At 58.8% G+C, this 19676-nt stretch overlaps 1 protein-coding gene across 5 annotated transcripts in view; it reads right to left on the bottom strand.

Annotated features, from left to right (window-relative positions):
• The window catches only part of PLEKHM2 (pleckstrin homology and RUN domain containing M2), an 89989-nt gene that overhangs the window by 17009 nt on the left and 53304 nt on the right, over positions 1 to 19676 (bottom strand). For 3 of the 5 annotated variants that reach the window (XM_075906327.1, XM_075906323.1, XM_075906325.1), the window contains 10 exons: positions 17760 to 17946; positions 15346 to 15405; positions 6351 to 6558; positions 4191 to 4976; positions 3451 to 3520; positions 2888 to 2978; positions 2365 to 2429; positions 1808 to 1896; positions 710 to 842; positions 18 to 208 (listed from right to left, as the gene is read on the bottom strand). In XM_075906327.1, coding sequence (XP_075762442.1) covers positions 18 to 208; positions 710 to 842; positions 1808 to 1896; positions 2365 to 2429; positions 2888 to 2978; positions 3451 to 3520; positions 4191 to 4976; positions 6351 to 6558; positions 15346 to 15405; positions 17760 to 17946 — 1880 coding nt within the window. The remainder of the gene's footprint in view (positions 1 to 17; positions 209 to 709; positions 843 to 1807; positions 1897 to 2364; positions 2430 to 2887; positions 2979 to 3450; positions 3521 to 4190; positions 4977 to 6350; positions 6559 to 15345; positions 15406 to 17759; positions 17947 to 19676) is intronic. The other 2 variants (XM_075906324.1, XM_075906326.1) reach the window with 1 other exon arrangement.

Raw genomic sequence — 19676 nt, 5'->3', positions numbered from 1 at the left:
CGCAGTCCCCTCTCCACCTGAGCACCACAAAGCAGGTCTTCCAATGCTCCTTCCCCAGGTAGGATGACCCAGCCTTGTAATGCAGCACGCCCTCTTTAGCGACCGCAGGCTCAGGAGAGGTGTAAAGGGAAGGAGCTGGTCCCAATGCCTCGTCCATGGGGTCCTCCCAGTGGACGAGGCCATAGAAGCGCACGACCACTTCAGAAGCCTGTGAGAGACAGACAGACAGACGGACGGACGGACAGACAGACCAAGCAAAATGTTACCAGCAGCAGGGTCAGCAGCAGCCTGGCCTGGGAAGTCCCTACTACAGGAGTCACCCCTCCCAGACTAGCTGAAAGCCTTAAGGGCCTGGAGTCGGGCAGCAACTCAGAGAATTACTCCCGTTGGGGACCCCCGGCTAAGACACTCCTGAGACAGACCCCTCCGCACACTTCCTGTCACCAAGCTCAGACCAGGACAGCTGGGACACAGAACGACTCCGCTGCTAAACCGCAGTCCCCTCCAGGGCAGTGCAGAGCAGCCAACAGGCCACAGCAGGGACCGGTGGTGGACACTGAGCTGCCCAGCTGAAGTTGCATGCCGAGCTAGGGACAGTGGGAAGAGGGCGCTCAGAGCAGAGTGCAGGAGCCCAGGAAGTCCCTCTCAGCTGGGACAAAGAGACATCGGTGAAGAAACCATTTCAAGACACCCCGAATTCCCACCTCACCTCGCACTTTGACTCCTGGGCCACAAACTTGGCCAGTGCCAGCTTCTCCATTGTGGCGTCGGTGAGGATGCTGGGGTACGGCGGCTCTCGGCAGCCTTTGATCATGGCTGACTTCAAAGAGACCAGGAAGAACCTGTAGAGAAGAACTTTTGTCGAGGTCCCCGTTTGGACTGAGACCCCTCACCCCGCCCTGAGTCATTCAAAGCTGGCACGTCTGGCTCAGAACGGTGGGGCGGACTCAACCTGGCCGACGGGTCCACAGGGCAGACCCATGCCCCACATGGAGCCCAACTGACACCGTGTGGGGTTCACAAGGGTCAACCTACACGGACCCCGTTATGGGAGGGGGGCCCAAAGGCGCTCATGGGCCCAAGGAATCCTAGGGAAAGAGCCTGCCCAGGAAAGACCTCAACTTACAACGCCCAATTGAACAGCATAGTGGGAAGGAAACCAAGAGCCATTGCAGACGGCTTGCGAGAGCTGCCCGGAAAGCTGCCTGAGGTCACACGGGGCCTACAGAGTCCAAGAGTCCTTGCTGGCCCTTCCAAGTGTTAGCAAAGCGCCACCTCTGCCAGTGAACTGAAAACCTGTCCTCACCCCGCCTGTCTGGACCCCGTCGCAGCCAGACCCAGGGTGAAGGCTAATGCCAACGCTTTCACAGCAAAGTACCTGCCACCCCCAGGAGTAATGGACAGATCATTAGAGGGGATTGAAAGCAGCAGGCCGGGCAGACAGCAGGCTGGGCACCACGGTGTCAGCCAGCAGAGGGAGCTGGTAGGAGCATTTTGCAACTTTTAACACACTCAAAGTCAGTTTGTGGGACTAAACCTCCCCTCAAATCTCAGGGCCTGTCCTGGGACTTTGAATCACCAGAAGAGAGAGCATAGGATCCACCCGCCACCCTTCACGACGCTCATGTGCGTTGGCTTCATGAGGGGGTCCTGCCTTGGGCAGGGGGCTGGACTCGATGGCTCCTGAGGTCTCCTCCAGCCCTGGGATTCTAGGGTTCTCTGAACATGGGAGCACTAGGAAAGTGGCCGACAGTAACTCCAGGCACATGGGAAGACCAACCCATCCGTGGGCAGCGGTCGTGCTTACTCTGTAAGGGCCACGTCGGCCGTGTCCAGCAGGAACTGCTTCCGACGGTTGGTGCAGACCAACGTGACCGTCTGCTGATCCAGGCCAACCTGCCACGGGACCACACACGCTCGCATTAGGGAGCCCGAGGAACAGGATGGGGACAAGGCTACTGGCCACGGGCCGCAGCAGGCAACACGGGCTGTGTCAGAGCCTAGGAGGCAGAGCAGCAGCTGGGATGGGACGCTGTTGGCAGGCTCAGGTGGTACCAGGGGTGGAGGAGGAAAAGGCACTTTCTCTGCATCCCTGCATCTGTAGTTGGCTGCACTGAGGCTGCAAACCTCTGGCCACAGATGATTTGCTCTTCAGAACCCTCCAACGGTTCCTGACTCCAGTGGGAACTTCCCCTCTCCGTACCTCAGTGATGCTCTCCTGTCCCAACAGGGAGCGAGGGAGGGACAGATACCAGGGACTGGAAAGCGACCCTAAGCCAACCAGGCAAAGCAAGAGGTGTGATCCTGCACATCTCTGCTCTACCCAGCGCAGTGCTGCACCCTGCCAGCTCAGCCTGGACTCACCGAGACGTAGTCTAGCTCATTGTACGAAACAGCCTCCTCCACCATGTAGGGCTTTTCAGCTGCTCCTAGCACAGAACACAGGACAGGCATATGAACAGGAGGGGAGGACAGTCCCAAAATGCAGGACAGAGATTTGCCCAGATCTCGCCCACCACCTAGGAGCAGCAGCAGCTGGCTGCAGGCCAGGGCTTCCCTCGCTGACCGAGCAGCCTTTTGTGGAGCAGCAGACAGATCTGAACTTCCAGGGACGAGAAGGACTGTCCCAGCAGACTTGCTGGTGAGATACAGTGCCTGTCACCTAAGCAGGCACATGGGGCTCTGGCTCCCCCAACAGCTGCTAAGTAGAATTACGGCTGCCCTGGAGCCAGCTGACTGTGGTACAAACCCCCAGGGCACATGGCCCGTACCACCTTCACGCTCCACCTGGATTTCTAAAGGGAACCCCCCTCCTGGAGCTAATGCCCCAGCTGCCTCCGTCAGGCCTCCTGGGAAGACCCTTTCGAGAAGCCGGGGGATGAGGTACCTTTCCGGATCAGGTAAATGTAGCAGTCCGTCAGCAGGACATAGACCAGCTGAAGATTCCCCTCCATGTGCCCGGTGCTCATTCGGATCATCTGGGAGGAGAGGAGAGGAGAGGAGAGGAGAGGTTCCTCGTGAGGAACGGCATTGCCACGCCCACAGCCCGCCCCTGCAGCCACAATTCCATCTCCACCGGGCAACGCTGCGAGTTTGGGGTCGTGTGGCCACGCGGTGGTCTCTACCCTGGCTCATGCGCAGCTTGGCTCTCTAGTCCGGACGAGAGTGACCCGTGGAATAAGCATGTTGCAAGCTGGCACCGCAGGCCTGGCAATGCCCCAGCCTGCAGCATGGCTCCGACAGGTCTCACCTACGCCCCATGTAGGGGCAGTTTAACCTGGCTACGTGCTAAGGCGATTATCACCGAGCCCTGCACCAGTGCAGCTTTCCTCATGCAGACGACCCACGTGAAGACTCCCTGTGGCTCGGGCAGCTCAGGAATGCACATGGAGAACCCACATGCCAGAGCCCCACATGCCTGTCACAGGCTGAGGAAGGAGCCAGACTTACCCTGAACAGCTGCTCCTCATTCTCCCGGAAGACGTGGATCATGAGCAGCAGTAGATGGTTGTTATCCACCCTGAGCGAGAAGGGGGAGGAAGGTTGAGAAGTAGAGGACCTCCCCCCAGAAATAGCCAAGGGCCCTGTGTGCAGCCCTGAGAAGTAGTGGTGGGTGCTATCAGGTCCCAGCATGCACTGCACCCACCTGACCTGGGCAGCCTCCACTGGGATTAGGAGGCAGCACTACAAGCCCTGGAGTGGCCTGAGCTCTGAACCTCCCACTTGCCCACGAGCTCTGCTTGTGGCTGCAGAGGCAAAGGCCTTCGGGCAGGGGGTGTGGCCAGGGAGCAGACGACAGGGTAAGGCACCTACCCTGCTCCCCGCCCTCCGACTAACCTGCTCTTCCAGGATGGGAAACCTGGGACTGCCCGGGCCTCCTGGCCGCTGTCGGTTTAGGGGTTTCTCTGTTGGGCTCATCTCCAGGTCTCTCTCCCGGCCCTAGGCAGTCAATCGTGGAACCACCCAGGCAAAGCTAATGGCAAACTTCGCTGGGGGCAACTGGACCTGGCCAGAAAGCCCCAATTCTAAAAATCAGAGCCCACCCTGCCCAAAATTCAGCCCCTAAGCTCCCACCTCCCAGCTCTTTCAGACCAACTGTCTCCTGCAGCTGCTCGTCTTGCACCATATACCCCATGCTGCTTCTGGGGCTCCCCCCCAGATCCTGCTTCAGACATGCTGCCCTTCTCTACCTGAACTCTGACGGATGGGCTGGTTCCAGCGGGCTGCCCTGTCCCTCCTCCACGCCAGAGTCATCAGTGCTGCTCCGAGAGGGGCTGGGCTGGTCTCCTTTCCGCCTGCTGAGCGCATCCACGCTGCCGGCTTCTGCTTTGCTGGCCTGGGTTTTCTCTGCTTCCTCCTGCACGTGCCCTAGTGCCCCAGATGTTCCCCCCTCTCCTCCTTCCTCTTGTCCAGCAGTCGCAGGGCTACGAGGGACATGTGGCGATTCGCCAGCCCCTGCAGCGTCATGGTCGCCACCACTTGGCGCAGGAGTGTTTGGACTCTCAATGGTAAAGCGGTAGAAGTCCATGGGGGTCGAAATCCCCTCGCTAAAGCTGCCAGAGGGCGGCCCAAGGGGGGTGTCCTCTGGTGGGCCAGTCCGAAAGGACCGATCGGGGGGGTCAAGGTGGCAATTCCAGCCACTGGGGTCCAGCTGCCCGTTCAGCGTGTCGATCACTTTGCTCAGTGGCTGCCCCACACTCTCCATGGAGGTGTCCTTCATCTCTGGGATCCGCAGACCCAGCTGACTCAGGGCCGAGCGCTGGCTGATTTCTTCTGGCCTCTCCTGGCCCTCTGCAGCCTCTGGAGAGGGAGGCCTGCTGTCTGTCTTCAGCTCAGCTCCTCCGCTCAGTCTGCTGCCGCCACTCGCCCGGCCAGCCAGCTGGAGGCCAGTCTCTGTGGCGCTGGGGGGCGGGGGATTCACGGTTTCTTCCAATTTCACCTTCTTTTTCTTGCCTGTCTTCTTCTTTTTGGCTAACCTGCAAGTGGAGAACGCTAAGCTGCTATTACCAAAGCCTGCCCGTGCCCGTGCGTGGAAACCAGGATCTCCCTGGTGAGCATTTACACCACCCCCGGGTTACTCCTCAGACTCGCAGGGAAATGCTTCTACTGATCAAGTGAGTCGGACGCCAGGCAGAGGAGGAAAGTGCAGAGGTGTATCTGCAGAGCTGAGCGGGGCAGGAAACAGGCCTTTCATCCACAGGCCATATTGCATTCGTCCGCTCTACAGGTGGGGAAACCGACTTGCCCAAGGACACAGGTGAGACTCTGGGGCAGAGGCTGAAAGAGTCCAAGTCCCCCGACCCTATTCTGAGCATGGGGCTCCCCTCCCTTTGGCCAAGCATCTGGCACGTTGCAGCCTCTCTACTTGGACTCAGAATATTCCCAGCTTCTATGCTGGGCCTCTCAAGAAAGACAGGACGGTGAGATGCTTTGGGCCCGCTGTTCTGACAAGGGAGGCTTCATTCCCCGACCATCTAAAACAGGGAGTTGGGAACGAAGAGCCACCTGCAGTTCAAAGCTGCTTCTTTCATGCCCTGTGCTGGCAGCAGGAGGTACCATGAGCTGACACAGAACAAAATGGACAAGGACTCTGAATGGTCTTAAAGCCCCTGGGCAAAGCCATGACAAACAGGGCTGGTCTCCAGTTTATGGGGCGATGTGCGTGGATGTGCAGTGCCTCTCGCTGCGGAACCCCACGACACAGATCCAGTTTCTAGATCCAGACCCCCTGATTTTCTCGGGGTGCTGTGGTGCCCCGTGACTGTGGAGGGCGAGTTCAGGGTGCTCCTGCCACTGACCTCCACAGGCTCAAAGGCAGGGTAGCTGCCAGGAAGGGCCAGACACCTCTGACTGTTCCTGTAGGTTGGGCTTTGTGGGCCAGACAGCCGTTTCTAGGCACAGACGAGTCTGAGTCAATTAGCCGATGCTGTCGGCAGGAGGAGGTTCAGAGCCGCAAAGGGAAGACTGCTGTGGCCCAGGCTCAGCGCACGGTGCTGTGCTGCAGGAGTAGCAGGGGAGCACTGCAGGAGCATGTGCCAGCCCTACACACTCCGAGGCTGGACAGTCGGCGCCCGGGCACCACCAATAAAACGTGTTTTCGGAGATTTCGTTCTGGAGCCCCGGGTCCAGCCTGGGTCTCTAGAGTGCAAAGGCCATGTTTTCAAGAGACGTCTGCACTGACACCAGTGGGGCCTGCTGGGTGCTGAGAGCTTTGGTCCCAGAGGTATAAAACAAGACCCCAGAATCTCTGCCTGAAGTAGGTTTTCTGCTCCCACACTACTCGCCCGTGGCCACGTGAGAGCACATGGCAAACGCCAGCTCCCTCCCGCAGCCGGGGGCGTGGCACCAACCTGATGACTTCCAGCTCCGTGCCGCTCTCCAGCTGCTCCAGCGGGGAGGCAGAGTGCGCAGGGGTGGTTTCGGTGGAGGACAGCACGGCCGCTGTCTCCGCGTTGAAGGGGTTGTAGCGCTGCGTGGGGCTCTTCGCAGAGGCCTTGCTGCCATTCGGACCAGAGGCCACGGAGTGCGGGCAGCTGAGAGTGTCCGTGAGGTCCCCATCTGGGAGAGAAGAGAGGGGATCCCGGTCAGCTGCGGCCACTGGAGCAGGGATTCCAAACTGCGCTCTAGACCTCAGCAGAGCAAGGCTGCACCCAGGGTGCTCAGTGCAGACGCTCGCTTGGGCGCAAAGCATCCAGCGCTCACTAGTCAGCCTGCTCATTGGGGTCAGCGTTCAGAAGCCTCCTGCAGGTCGCGAGAGGGCCCATGTGGGGCCCAGTGTCCCCCACAGAGCCAGGGATCCATCCACCTGTCCCAGCACAGAGAACAAAGGCTGAGCTGGATGGTGAGCCAGTGGTGCCTGGAGGGCGACTGTCGGCATTGCTACGCCACGGGCTAGGCAGGGACAATGTGCTCAGCTCCACCGTGCTCCTCAGGGAATGGCAGCTGCACCGGGGGAGCAGCCTGCAGAGGATGGAATCAGAGGGTTGTGCCCCCCCCGAGCTATCAAGCGCTTCTAGCCTCAGGCTGGCTCCGTGGGCGGAGGGCCATGCACACACATACAGAGCTGTCACCCTCCCAAGCTGGGGATGTGAGACCTGAGGAGCAAGCGGATTACTGCAGGACTGTTCTCTGAGCTGCCATGCAAAACCGAGGGATGCCAGGGACCAGGGAGCCGCTGCAGATGGAGCATCGTGCTCCCCGTTTAAGGACACAGACCTTAATGGACTGCACGCACAGTGCCACGGGCCCACCTAGAACAAAAGGGCCCTTTCATCCTCCTAGGTACGGGCATTTAAAGAATGCTAGAAAGAAAATCTTCATGAATGTCACCAATTTCCTGATGAGCAAACGGGGAAAGTTCGGAAAAACCACCTGAGCGGAGGTAGCCAGTTCGTGAAGGGACAGCACCGGACAGAGCTGCCTTCTCCCTCGGGAGCTCACAGCCCTTTGCTTTGGCTAGGGCAGCTAGAGATTGCAGCGGATGCTCCTAGAACACAGAGCAGGCTGGAGGTGTGGAGAGAAACGCATCAAGTGAGAAGAAACAACATGGAGAGGCAGAAACGTCTTAGCGCAAGTTTTGGAGCCAAGAATGGGAGTGGCCAGAAGATCCAGGCAGTTCTGACTTGTGGGTTCATGCAATTCTCGCTCAAGTCAGAGAAAGGCACGTTGCCACGCCCACAGAAGCACTGCTACTGCCCACGGCCCGGTAAGAATCTATGTTCCTGGAAGCAGGAACTCCACGAAAGTATTCGAAGGAAATGAATTGTAAGTGAATTGAAACAAGAAATCCGTTCAGCAAACGGAGGTAGGAGAGAAGAGTCCTTTCGATGCAAGTTCACTGCAGTGAGGTCTCATCAGTCCTGCAAAAATGGACCCGTAGGATTGAGACTCCACCCAGGCCCCAGGCCGTCTGACTGCCATGGGCGGCTCCATGGCCCCAAGGATCATGTAGGCAGCACAGATCTCACACAGCCCACACAACCCCAACCTGTGGCTCTCAAGGCTATTTGCTCAGAGGAATGTGGCTCGAAGGGGAGGGGAAATGGATTAGAGCGGGGGGCTGGGAGTGCCTGGCTCTAGGGGGGGATTGGGTTAGAGCGGGGGGCTGGGGGTGCCTGGCTCTAGGGGGGGATTGGGTTAGAGCGGGGGGCTGGGGGTGCCTGGCTCTAGGGGAGGGGGGGATTGGGTTAGAGCGGGGGGCTGGGGGTGCCTGGCTCTAGGGGGGGATTGGGTTAGAGCGGGGGGCTGGGGGTGCCTGGCTCTAGGGGGGGGATTGGGTTAGAGCGGGGGGCTGGGGGTGCCTGGCTCTAGGGGGGGATTGGGTTAGAGCGGGGGGCTGGGGGTGCCTGGCTCTAGGGGGGGATTGGGTTAGAGCGGGGGGCTGGGGGTGCCTGGCTCTAGGGAAGGGGGGGGGATTGGGTTAGAGCGGGGGGCTGGGGGTGCCTGGCTCTAGGGGAGGGGGGGGATTGGGTTAGAGCGGGGGGCTGGGGGTGCCTGGCTCTAGGGGGGGATTGGGTTAGAGCGGGGGGCTGGGGGTGCCTGGCTCTAGGGGAGGGGGGGATTGGGTTAGAGCGGGGGGCTGGGGGTGCCTGGCTCTAGGGGAGGGGGGGATTGGGTTAGAGCGGGGGGCTGGGGGTGCCTGGCTCTAGGGAAGGGGGGGGGATTGGGTTAGAGTGGGGGGCTGGGGGTGCCTGGCTCTGGGGGAGGGGTTAGAGCGGGGGGCTGGGGGTGCCTGGCTCTGGGGGAGGGGTTAGAGCGGGGGGCTGGGGGTGCCTGGCTCTAGGGGAGGGGGGGATTGGGTTAGAGCGGGGGGCTGGGGGTGCCTGGCTCTAGGGGAGGGGGGGATTGGGTTAGAGCGGGGGGCTGGGGGTGCCTGGCTCTGGGGGAGGGGGGGATTGGGTTAGAGCGGGGGGCTGGGAGTGCCTGGCTCTAGGGGAGGGGGGGATTGGGTTAGAGCGGGGGGCTGGGGGTGCCTGGCTCTGGGGGAGGGGGGGATTGGGTTAGAGCGGGGGGCTGGGGGTGCCTGGCTCTAGGGGAGGGGGGGATTGGGTTAGAGCAGGGGGCTGGGGGTGCCTGGCTCTGGGGGGGGGGATTGGGTTAGAGTGGGGGGCTGGGGGTGCCTGGCTCTGGGGGGGGGATTGGGTTAGAGCGGGGGGCTGGGGGTGCCTGGCTCTAGGGGAGGGGGGGATTGGGTTAGAGCGGGGGGCTGGGGGTGCCTGGCTCTAGGGGAGGTGGGGGATTGGGTTAGAGCGGGGGGCTGGGGGTGCCTGGCTCTAGGGGAGGGGGGGGATTGGGTTAGAGCGGGGGGCTGGGGGTGCCTGGCTCTGGGGGGGGGATTGGGTTAGAGCGGGGGGCTGGGGGTGCCTGGCTCTGGGGGGGGGATTGGGTTAGAGCGGGGGGCTGGGGGTGCCTGGCTCTGGGGGGGGGATTGGGTTAGAGTGGGGGGCTGGGGGTGCCTGGCTCTGGGGGGGGGATTGGGTTAGAGTGGGGGGCTGGGGGTGCCTGGCTCTGGGGGGGGGATTGGGTTAGAGTGGGGGGCTGGGGGTGCCTGGCTCTAGGGGAGGTGGGGGATTGGGTTAGAGCGGGGGGCTGGGGGTGCCTGGCTCTAGGGGAGGGGGGGGATTGGGTTAGAGCGGGGGGCTGGGGGTGCCTGGCTCTAGGGGAGGGGGGGATTGGGTTAGAGTGGGGGGCTGGGGGTGCCTGGCTCTAGGGGAGGGGGGGATTGGGTTAGAGCGGGGGGCTGGGGGTGCCTGGCTCTAGGGGAGGGGGGGATTGGGTTAGAGCGGGGGGCTGGGGGTGCCTGGCTCTAGGGGAGGGGGGGATTGGGTTAGAGCGGGGGGCTGGGGGTGCCTGGCTCTAGGGGAGGGGGGGATTGGGTTAGAGGGGGGGCTGGGGGTGCCTGGCTCTAGGGGAGGGGGGGATTGGGTTAGAGCAGGGGGCTGGGGGTGCCTGGCTCTAGGGGAGAGGGGGATTGGGTTAGAGCGGGGGGCTGGGGGTGCCTGGCTCTAGGGAAGGGGGGGGATTGGGTTAGAGTGGGGGGCTGGGGGTGCCTGGCTCTGGGGGGGGGGATTGGGTTAGAGCGGGGGGCTGGGGGTGCCTGGCTCTAGGGGAGGGGGGGATTGGGTTAGAGTGGGGGGCTGGGGGTGCCTGGCTCTAGGGGAGGGGGGGATTGGGTTAGAGCGGGGGGCTGGGGGTGCCTGGCTCTAGGGGAGGGGGGGATTGGGTTAGAGCGGGGGGCTGGGGGTGCCTGGCTCTAGGGGAGGGGGGGATTGGGTTAGAGCGGGGGGCTGGGAGTGCCTGGCTCTAGGGGAGGGGGGGATTGGGTTAGAGTGGGGGGCTGGGGGTGCCTGGCTCTAGGGGAGGGGGGGATTGGGTTAGAGCGGGGGGCTGGGGGTGCCTGGCTCTAGGGGAGGTGGGGGATTGGGTTAGAGCGGGGGGCTGGGAGTGCCTGGCTCTAGGGGAGGGGGGGATTGGGTTAGAGCGGGGGGCTGGGGGTGCCTGGCTCTAGGGGAGGTGGGGGATTGGGTTAGAGCGGGGGGCTGGGGGTGCCTGGCTCTAGGGGAGGGGGGGATTGGGTTAGAGTGGGGGGCTGGGGGTGCCTGGCTCTGGGGGAGGGGTTAGAGCGGGGGGCTGGGGGTGCCTGGCTCTGGGGGAGGGGTTAGAGCGGGGGGCTGGGGGTGCCTGGCTCTAGGGGAGGGGGGGATTGGGTTAGAGCGGGGGGCTGGGGGTGCCTGGCTCTAGGGGAGGGGGGGATTGGGTTAGAGCGGGGGGCTGGGGGTGCCTGGCTCTAGGGGAGGGGGGGATTGGGTTAGAGTGGGGGGCTGGGGGTGCCTGGCTCTAGGGGAGGGGGGGATTGGGTTAGAGCGGGGGGCTGGGGGTGCCTGGCTCTAGGGGAGGGGGGGATTGGGTTAGAGTGGGGGGCTGGGGGTGCCTGGCTCTAGGGGAGGGGGGGATTGGGTTAGAGCGGGGGGCTGGGGGTGCCTGGCTCTGGGGGGGGGATTGGGTTAGAGCGGGGGGCTGGGGGTGCCTGGCTCTAGGGGAGGGGGGGATTGGGTTAGAGCGGGGGGCTGGGGGTGCCTGGCTCTAGGGGAGGGGGGGATTGGGTTAGAGCGGGGGGCTGGGGGTGCCTGGCTCTAGGGGAGGGGGGGATTGGGTTAGAGCAGGGGGCTGGGGGTGCCTGGCTCTGGGGGAGGGGGGGATTGGGTTAGAGCAGGGGGCTGGGGGTGCCTGGCTCTGGGGGGGGGGATTGGGTTAGAGTGGGGGGCTGGGAGTGCCTGGCTCTGGGGGGGGGATTGGGTTAGAGTGGGGGGCTGGGGGTGCCTGGCTCTGGGGGGGGGATTGGGTTAGAGCGGGGGGCTGGGGGTGCCTGGCTCTGGGGGGGGGATTGGGTTAGAGTGGGGGGCTGGGGGTGCCTGGCTCTGGGGGGGGGATTGGGTTAGAGTGGGGGGCTGGGGGTGCCTGGCTCTAGGGGAGGGGGGATTGGGTTAGAGTGGGGGGCTGGGGGTGCCTGGCTCTAGGGAAGGGGGGGATTGGGTTAGAGCGGGGGGCTGGGGGTGCCTGGCTCTAGGGGGGGGGATTGGGTTAGAGCGGGGGGCTGGGGGTGCCTGGCTCTAGGGGGGGGGATTGGGTTAGAGCGGGGGGCTGGGGGTGCCTGGCTCTGGGGGAGGGGGGGATTGGGTTAGAGTGGGGGGCTGGGGGTGCCTGGCTCTGGGGGAGGGGTTAGAGTGGGGGGCTGGGGGTGCCTGGCTCTGGGGAAGGGGGGGATTGGGTTAGAGCGGGGGGCTGGGGGTGCCTGGCTCTAGGGAAGGGGGGGATTGGGTTAGAGTGGGGGGCTGGGGGTGCCTGGCTCTGGGGGAGGGGTTAGAGTGGGGGGCTGGGGGTGCCTGGCTCTAGGGAAGGGGGGGGATTGGGTTAGAGTGGGGGGCTGGGGGTGCCTGGCTCTAGGGGAGGGGGGGATTGGGTTAGAGTGGGGGGCTGGGGGTGCCTGGCTCTAGGGGAGGGGGGGATTGGGTTAGAGTGGGGGGCTGGGGGTGCCTGGCTCTGGGGGAGGGGTTAGAGTGGGGGGCTGGGGGTGCCTGGCTCTAGGGAAGGGGGGGGATTGGGTTAGAGCGGGGGGCTGGGGGTGCCTGGCTCTAGGGGAGGGGGGGATTGGGTTAGAGCGGGGGGCTGGGGGTGCCTGGCTCTAGGGGAGGGGGGGATTGGGTTAGAGCGGGGGGCTGGGGGTGCCTGGCTCTAGGGGAGGGGGGGATTGGGTTAGAGCGGGGGGCTGGGGGTGCCTGGCTCTAGGGGAGGGGGGGATTGGGTTAGAGCGGGGGGCTGGGGGTGCCTGGCTCTAGGGGAGAGGGGGATTGGGTTAGAGCGGGGGGCTGGGGGTGCCTGGCTCTAGGGGAGGTGGGGGATTGGGTTAGAGCGGGGGGCTGGGAGTGCCTGGCTCTAGGGGAGGGGGGGATTGGGTTAGAGCGGGGGGCTGGGGGTGCCTGGCTCTAGGGGAGAGGGGGATTGGGTTAGAGCGGGGGGCTGGGGGTGCCTGGCTCTAGGGGAGGTGGGGGATTGGGTTAGAGCGGGGGGCTGGGAGTGCCTGGCTCTAGGGGAGGGGGGGATTGGGTTAGAGCGGGGGGCTGGGGGTGCCTGGCTCTGGGGGAGGGGTTACAGCGGGGAGGAGGGGGGCTGAAACACCTTAAACTCTAAGTCTTCACGGATGCAGAATAAGGCAGCCAACCCAGATGTCATATTTCAATTCCAGGGCAAAAAGAGAATCAGCAGGTACCTGGTTTACACTGTTTCCTCAAAGGCTAGTTTGCCTGGCTGAAGCAATTGTTCTGAGATACGAGTGTTTTTGGACCTCTCATATCTGCAGTCTGGGACAGACCGGAATTTTTAGAAGCATGAAAAAGTCATAATCTTTATAAGTAAAAAAAAAAAAAAAAAAAAAAGAGGAAACCATAGCAGAGATCAACCAGCTGGAGTGAAACAGGCACTTCAAATTGTGCTAATTTACTTCTCAGTTCAGTTTAAACAGGACACAGTAGCGCAGTAGTGCCAAATTTAAAATACATGGTGGGGATGCTTTTCTTAGTGTGAGAATATGACTGTATTTTCAAAGGGATTTTTTTTTAATTTGATGTTTGTTCCTTGTCAAGTTCTCTGAAGATCTATGGACAGGCCATGAATTTTTTAAGTGACTAGAGACTTTTTTATTGTTTTTTGTCCAAAATGTCCTGTAACATTATTTTTATCACTATGTTTCTTGTGCTCTATCTATGGATCAATAGATAAAAATAAATATATCGTGAGTGGCTCTTCACACATTATCCACCGCTATTTTGGCTCTTCGTCTCTAACTGGTCATAATCTGCACTATTATGTAGCCCATGCTTCCTATTTTAAAAATGCAATTCCTATTCTCGGCGTTTGCAAAGTGCATAGGGAACAAACCCCATTGTTATAGTGGCACGAGCCACGTGAACTGATCACAACCTCCTCAACAGCTGCTGGGTTGCCATAAGATGAAACCTTGGATGATGCCTTGCTGGGGGACGGGGGTGGTAATGATTGATACAGCCCCATGCCCACCAACTACACGCCCAGCACACACCAACACCAACACCAACGCCAATGCAAGCCATCAGGAGCGATGAGCCAACATCAAACCTCCAGCAATTCACAGACACCTCAACCCTCATTTCTTCCATCCAGGGGAACCAAAGGGCCCAATCCAACAATTATGGCTAGCGTCACAGTTACATAGTTCTACATCCAGGAGCAGTAGTGGGTAAGCGTGGGGGAACACTGGCTTTTGGGGGAGATCACAGTTCCAGCACCTCTCAGGAGGAAATGCTAGCAAAACCAATGGATGCGGGAAAACACATACAGATTATTTCATTCCAGTCTCGGCAGGAGGGTCAGAATCGCAAACGTGGTTAGTACCCGGGCTGCAGAGAACTCAGAAGCAAGGCCAGCCTCTGTGTTAACCACATGTGACCGCAACAAGAAAAGGTTCGGTGGGTTTGGGTTTTTTTTGCAGCCACTCAGCCTGTGCTCTGAAAACCAAAGAGTGTGTCTCTTGAGCTTGGAGAGAGAGGTTTATAGAGAGGAGAGAACGCTAGAGACCAAAAGCCATCCTAATGGAATTCAAGCAGATCTTTACCCAAATGCTGTATGAGGTTTGGTTTGAGGAGGATAACACAAAACAATTTCAACTGAAGGAATCTATCAAGCTTTTAATTAGAAATAACAAAACCAACCCCCTGTATTTCCTTCATGGGTAAAGAGGGCAGATTTCCTAATCCAATTGCATATGAAGAACACGCAGAGCTGTCTAGTTGTGCCTTCATGTGAGCAGAGTGATGTGTTCCATGCAGAGAAAGGAGAATAGTTTCCTATAAAATGGAGATGTGCCTTTCCTCTAAGAAACAGAGACTGGTGAAAGCCAGGCTTAAAAAGGAAAGCAATGGCCAAACAAAACAAGGCCATTAGCTGAAAGTTATGGCTTCAATAGGTATTTTAACCCAGGAGGGAATCATGGATCAAGGCCTATCAAGGGAAGAAAAAAAATGCACCCAAAAGCAAACAAAAATTCTATGAAAAGTAGAATTCAATCTGAAGCCATTTTCAAGATTCTGTTGGCTAATTGATGAATGTAGCTTTCTGGCACACAACTCTTAACACACCTGCTCTTTACCACATGAAGGAAATGTAGAACGTGCTATATTGAGAAGGAACACGGTAGTACTTCAGTTTGTAACTGCCTGATACATTTGGGATACTCCTTGATCACTGTGTCAACTTCACGTCAGGAGTATTTAAGAGGGTTTTTTAAATCTTTTTAAAAGGTTCCATTATCAATCCAGCTCTCGTAGTATATTAGATAGTCATTTTATTAAACAAAGCCAATTTCACTTGATAGAAACTTCAGCAACAAATATCCTGAACACACTGTCTTAAAAAAACTTAAAAAACAACTAATGGTCCTGCAGCAGCTTAGAGACTAACAAAAAATGTAGATGGACCGTGAGGTTTCATGGGCACAATCCACTTCTGGTCAGACACAATTGGCAGGTACAAGTGAAACATGAGTCAGAGCCAGGGGAAAAAGTCACAACATTTTGTGACACAGTCATGTGAGAATCCCTAGTAACTGGAGGGACACCTCAAACACACCAGCCTACAGAATAGGTGACACAGACGACAGACGATCCATTCAAAACAGAGCTTATTTCTGCTGCCACAGAATTCCATCAAGATTAGAATATTTGCTCTAATTAAAAAAAATCAATTGCATGCAGCAAGCTTGATACGGAAAGGAGGCAGAAAAGAGAAATATGGTAACAGGTGACTATGTCCCACCTTCCCAGACTGTGCTGGGCATGGACGGCACTGCAGGAAAGACATCTCCATAATCATAATCTACAAAAATGAGGGATAAAACGGAGGATTAGAAACAAGTAACAGGGAGGGATGGGGAACATGGGAAGCATGTAAACGGGGGGGGTGGGGGGGGGCACAGAGTTAAGAAAACAATCTGAAAACAATGAAAAACTGATTAGGAAACATGGTTGTAGAAGGAAGTTTGCCTTCCTAAGTATTGCTATTGGGATTACAGTAGCTTCTAAAGCCCTCCACAGAGTTCAGGGCCCCTATACTAGGTGGTGTAAAGTTAAAATTGGAAAAACAATTACTGAGTAGCATAACCTAGTGGCATGTGCATTGAGGTGAGGCCCTGGAATTCCAACCCCCCGAGTTGAGGGATCAGCTTGCTGATTACTTAGCCTCTCTTTGCCTTAGTTTCACCACTTACACTTGTACTGTGAAGTTTAATTCAGTGACATTTACAAAGCCAGCAGTTTGACCAAAGGGAAGAACTGGTCCTTTGATCAAGCTCACAGTAGTGGCTTGCAACGATTAGTAGTGAAACAATTAATAAGTTAATGTCCAATTGTCACAGTTCTGCTTTGGAGTGAACAATGCACTGAGCTGAATGGGGGCTGGTCATACACCAGACATGCTGCGTCAGGCCCATGTAAATAACATCATATGCTAATGGTGCATTCCATCAAAGGGTTTGAAAGTACTTTAGAAACCGTTAGCTTACTGAGTCCCGTACCTCATTGTGGGAGGAAATGGGGCGGTATCATCCCTGTCTACAGATGGGGAAACTGAGACTCAGAGCCGAGACGTCATTAACCTGGGCCAAAAAGCTAGCGGCTGGGACTCTCAGTTCCCATTTCTAAACCAAACTCTCAGCTTCTTGTGAGTTTCAACCTCACAGCTGTATCACCTGCACTTAACACTTAATGTTACTGGAACAATTTATTAACCACTGGGGCCATACAATGGCAGTATCCAGGGGTTTGAGTCCATTCGATTATGCCTGGACCCAGACAAGTTCTGCCGAAGTCTCGGCTTGACAATGCCCTGGCCGGATTGATTTAGTTGGAGTTGGTCCTGCCTTGAGCAGGGGGCTGGACTTGATGACTCCTGAGGTCTCTTCCAGCCCTGGGATTCTAGGATTCTATGACAGGGCAGGAGATGGGTGACCTCTACGGTGGAGACACGCCATGCCAGTCATTTGGGACAAGTCTCCAGGACATGACAGAGAACAAGGGCCAGGAGATCAACGCAAACCAACTGGTACTGTCATGTCTGCCCCCTGACCTTCACTGCCTCCAACCTGTGCTGCTGGGGCTTTCGGCATTGCCTCTCTCTGCCCCACGACAGTAGTAACAGGCCGTTCAGACTTAGTTAAAATTGGCGTGAATTTTTTCTACTGCCTAACGGGGCTACCCTCCTCTCTTAAAACCTGTAAATATCCTTGTTTCTATTTTGCAAATGGACAATAGTGACAGCAGAGAAAACCAGCAAATCATCCCAGCCCTGGATGCTGTACCCAGAGCCTCCTGGATGCTGTGCCACAGGGCCTGAGGCAAGGTCCCCCGCCAGCTGGATCCTGGCTTCGTTTTGTGGGGGAAGCCCAGAGGACAGGGCCTTGAAAAAGACTAATGCTTGGAGTTTTCTTTGGGATCAGCCCTCAAAGAGCCATTTTAACCCACCAGGCCGGTGCAACTGCTGCACAAGAAAACTCTGTAGACAGACGGACCCAAATGCCACACTGAAGCCGGAGCCCTATGCTCAAATATGCTCTGGCTTTTGCTCTTCAGGATTGAAAGACGTAGCTGCTGAATGCAAGGAGGACAAGCAAACCCTGTCTCCCTGCGGTCAGTGCCCAAGGTCAAGTCGATCTGTCGGAGCAATTAAACCAGGGAACCTGGGATTTAGGCAGAATTGGAACCTTGTTGCTCCACCTGTCCTGCTGGAGAATTTCATGGAATAACAGAGTTCCTGGACAAAACCTTTCTCTTCGATCTAGGCAGGAGGCACTGGCAGCTTGGATCCAGATGGAACAAAGCATGCTGGGGCATGTAGTCTCCACTGGCCATGTCTGTATGCAAGACTGATGTGGCTCAGAGTGCAAGCTAAGGGCCCACTCCTGGCTGCTACAATCAGACCCTGTTCCCACAGCTTGTGTCTCATCTGGCCCAGTGGATTGTGGCCCTGTTTGTAGCAAAAATGGGCCAAGCACAACACTGATATATGGGAGACCAGGAGGGCACTGCCTGGCTACAAAGCTTTCATCATGATCCCAGCGAGAAGAGATGCCAAAGAGACCTCCTGGCCCTGGGAGCTTTGCCGCAGGACTCAGATTCTTGTGCAGACAGAAGCAGCACGACCGCCTGACGTCCCTGTGCCCTCTGGCCACTTACCCTCACTTGATGGCGCAATGGCGCTGTCGTCCCACTCCAGATTGGTCGAGGTGACCGAGTTGAAGGAGTTGAGCGACAGGCTGTCTGAGCCGTGGATGGAGCTGGGCAGGCGATCCTCAAAGTCCAGCAGATACTGAGGCTTGTAGTAATCTGGCATGTACGGTGCCAGGTCCAAGTAGGGGGCATCCTGAGAACAGATCCACAGAGACGATAATACACTTCCTCTCGCCGTGCAGCCCGGGCAGCCCACGTGCAGCGCGAGGTCAGATGTGCAAATAGCCGGGCTACCAATGGTCACTGAGTGAAGTGATGCCCCGAGGCGGCAGCATTTCACTGCCCCGGCCAGTCGCACCGAGCCAGCTTCCACCACAGCTAGAAACCTGCACATCGATCCCACCCAACCTGACCCACAGGCCCCCCCACGGCGTGGCTGGCGCTGCTCAGGCTTGCCGCACCTCCGCCATTGGACTGCTGAACGGGACAGGCTGGGGAATAAAGCAGTGAAGGTTCCCTCCTAGCTGGGTCCCTGAGCCACAGAGGGCGTCCTAGGGAATATGAGCCCGACTGAGCTGAATCGCATCTGCATGGAGCTCTACCTAGCGACCCCGCTTGGGGCCCACGCACTGAGGAACCGGAAGTGACTTGCTGATGCAGCAGCCGGCAGCTTGTTTCAGCCAGACGCTGGAGGATGCAGCGCTGCAGGAAGTGCCAGCTGCAGAGTGGCTGAAGGGAGAACGCGACCCAAATGCCCCGCCTCAGACGGACACAGGGAGTGCGGTTCCCAGCAGAACTCGCCCTCCATGTTTGGGCCTGGTGCTCTGGTCAAGCCATCGGGCCCATTCCCTCTCTCCCCTTTCCGCAGGGCTGGCGTGCTCTGCGCGTTGTGGTGGGATGGCCAGGCAGCCGAGTGGCTCGCGGTGCCCGATGCCCAGCATGGCAGCCCGGGGACCAGCATCCCTTCCTCCCTCCCCTCCAGGAGCCGTGTCCACGGGGGCTCTATCTCCTCTTTCGACCCTCACTTGTCCCCACAAGTAGGGATTTGGGAACCTCCATGTCTGGGCCCTAGGATCCCCAGCCTGGAAACCCTTCAGGGACTCGTTGTCGTTGGTCTTCTCCTACGTGAGCTCCATCCCCTCTCTCTGCGAGGCTCCCGGCGAGCTCACACGCAGTGGTATCCCTCGACTCAGTCTCTGCCTCTCCCCCCGACCCCCACGTGCTGTGCCTCCTGCTCCACACCCTTCCTGCTCCTGTCGTCCTGTGCCACCTGTCTCGGGCGGGGGCGCCGAAGGACAGGGACAGCGTGTTTCGCTGCAGCTCTAAAGCAACGCCTGGATTAGGGGGAACTAGATTTCCCCGGCCTTGCCCGGGTCCTTCAGACGATTCAGTTGGGCTTTTCTTTATTTCAGTCAGTGCTCTGGGGCGGGGCTGGGGAGGAGGGGTTCAGGGTGCAGGCTGCCCAGGGAGAGGGGACAACCCCCGCCCTCTCTCACCTCAGCCAGCTGAAAAGCACCTCTCCATGGCTGCTGCAGCTCCAGCAGGGTTAGCTGGGGGCAGGGGGCATGTCCCCTGGCTGGGACAGTCCAGGTTTGTCTGTCCCCTGCACTCCCCAGCCAGAGTGAGGAATGGAGCAAATTGGACACTTTCCCCTGGCTCCCTGCTGAAGGGGACCCGCCAGCCGTGTTTCCACACAAACTGGGAGGGGAAACCAGCAGCCCCCTTCCCTCCCTAAAGGGCACCTGGCGGTGGGAGACGTGGGGCTGTGGCAGTCCCCGCCCAGGGATCCTGTCTCTCTTCCGGTGGGCTTTGTGCACCCCCATCCGCAGGGCTCGAGAAGCTCCAGTCTCCTGGCCCGGGGCGAGGCGATTTCAGCTGCGCCCTGTTCCTTCGTGGCTCCGGTGCATGCGCAGTGCGGGGCTG

The sequence above is a fragment of the Pelodiscus sinensis genome, chromosome 23, assembly GCF_049634645.1.
Source record: "Pelodiscus sinensis isolate JC-2024 chromosome 23, ASM4963464v1, whole genome shotgun sequence".
Lineage (NCBI taxonomy): Eukaryota > Metazoa > Chordata > Testudines > Trionychidae > Pelodiscus > Pelodiscus sinensis.
The sequence above is the reverse complement of the archived record's forward strand: the minus strand, read 5'-3'. Positions and strand labels throughout refer to the sequence as shown.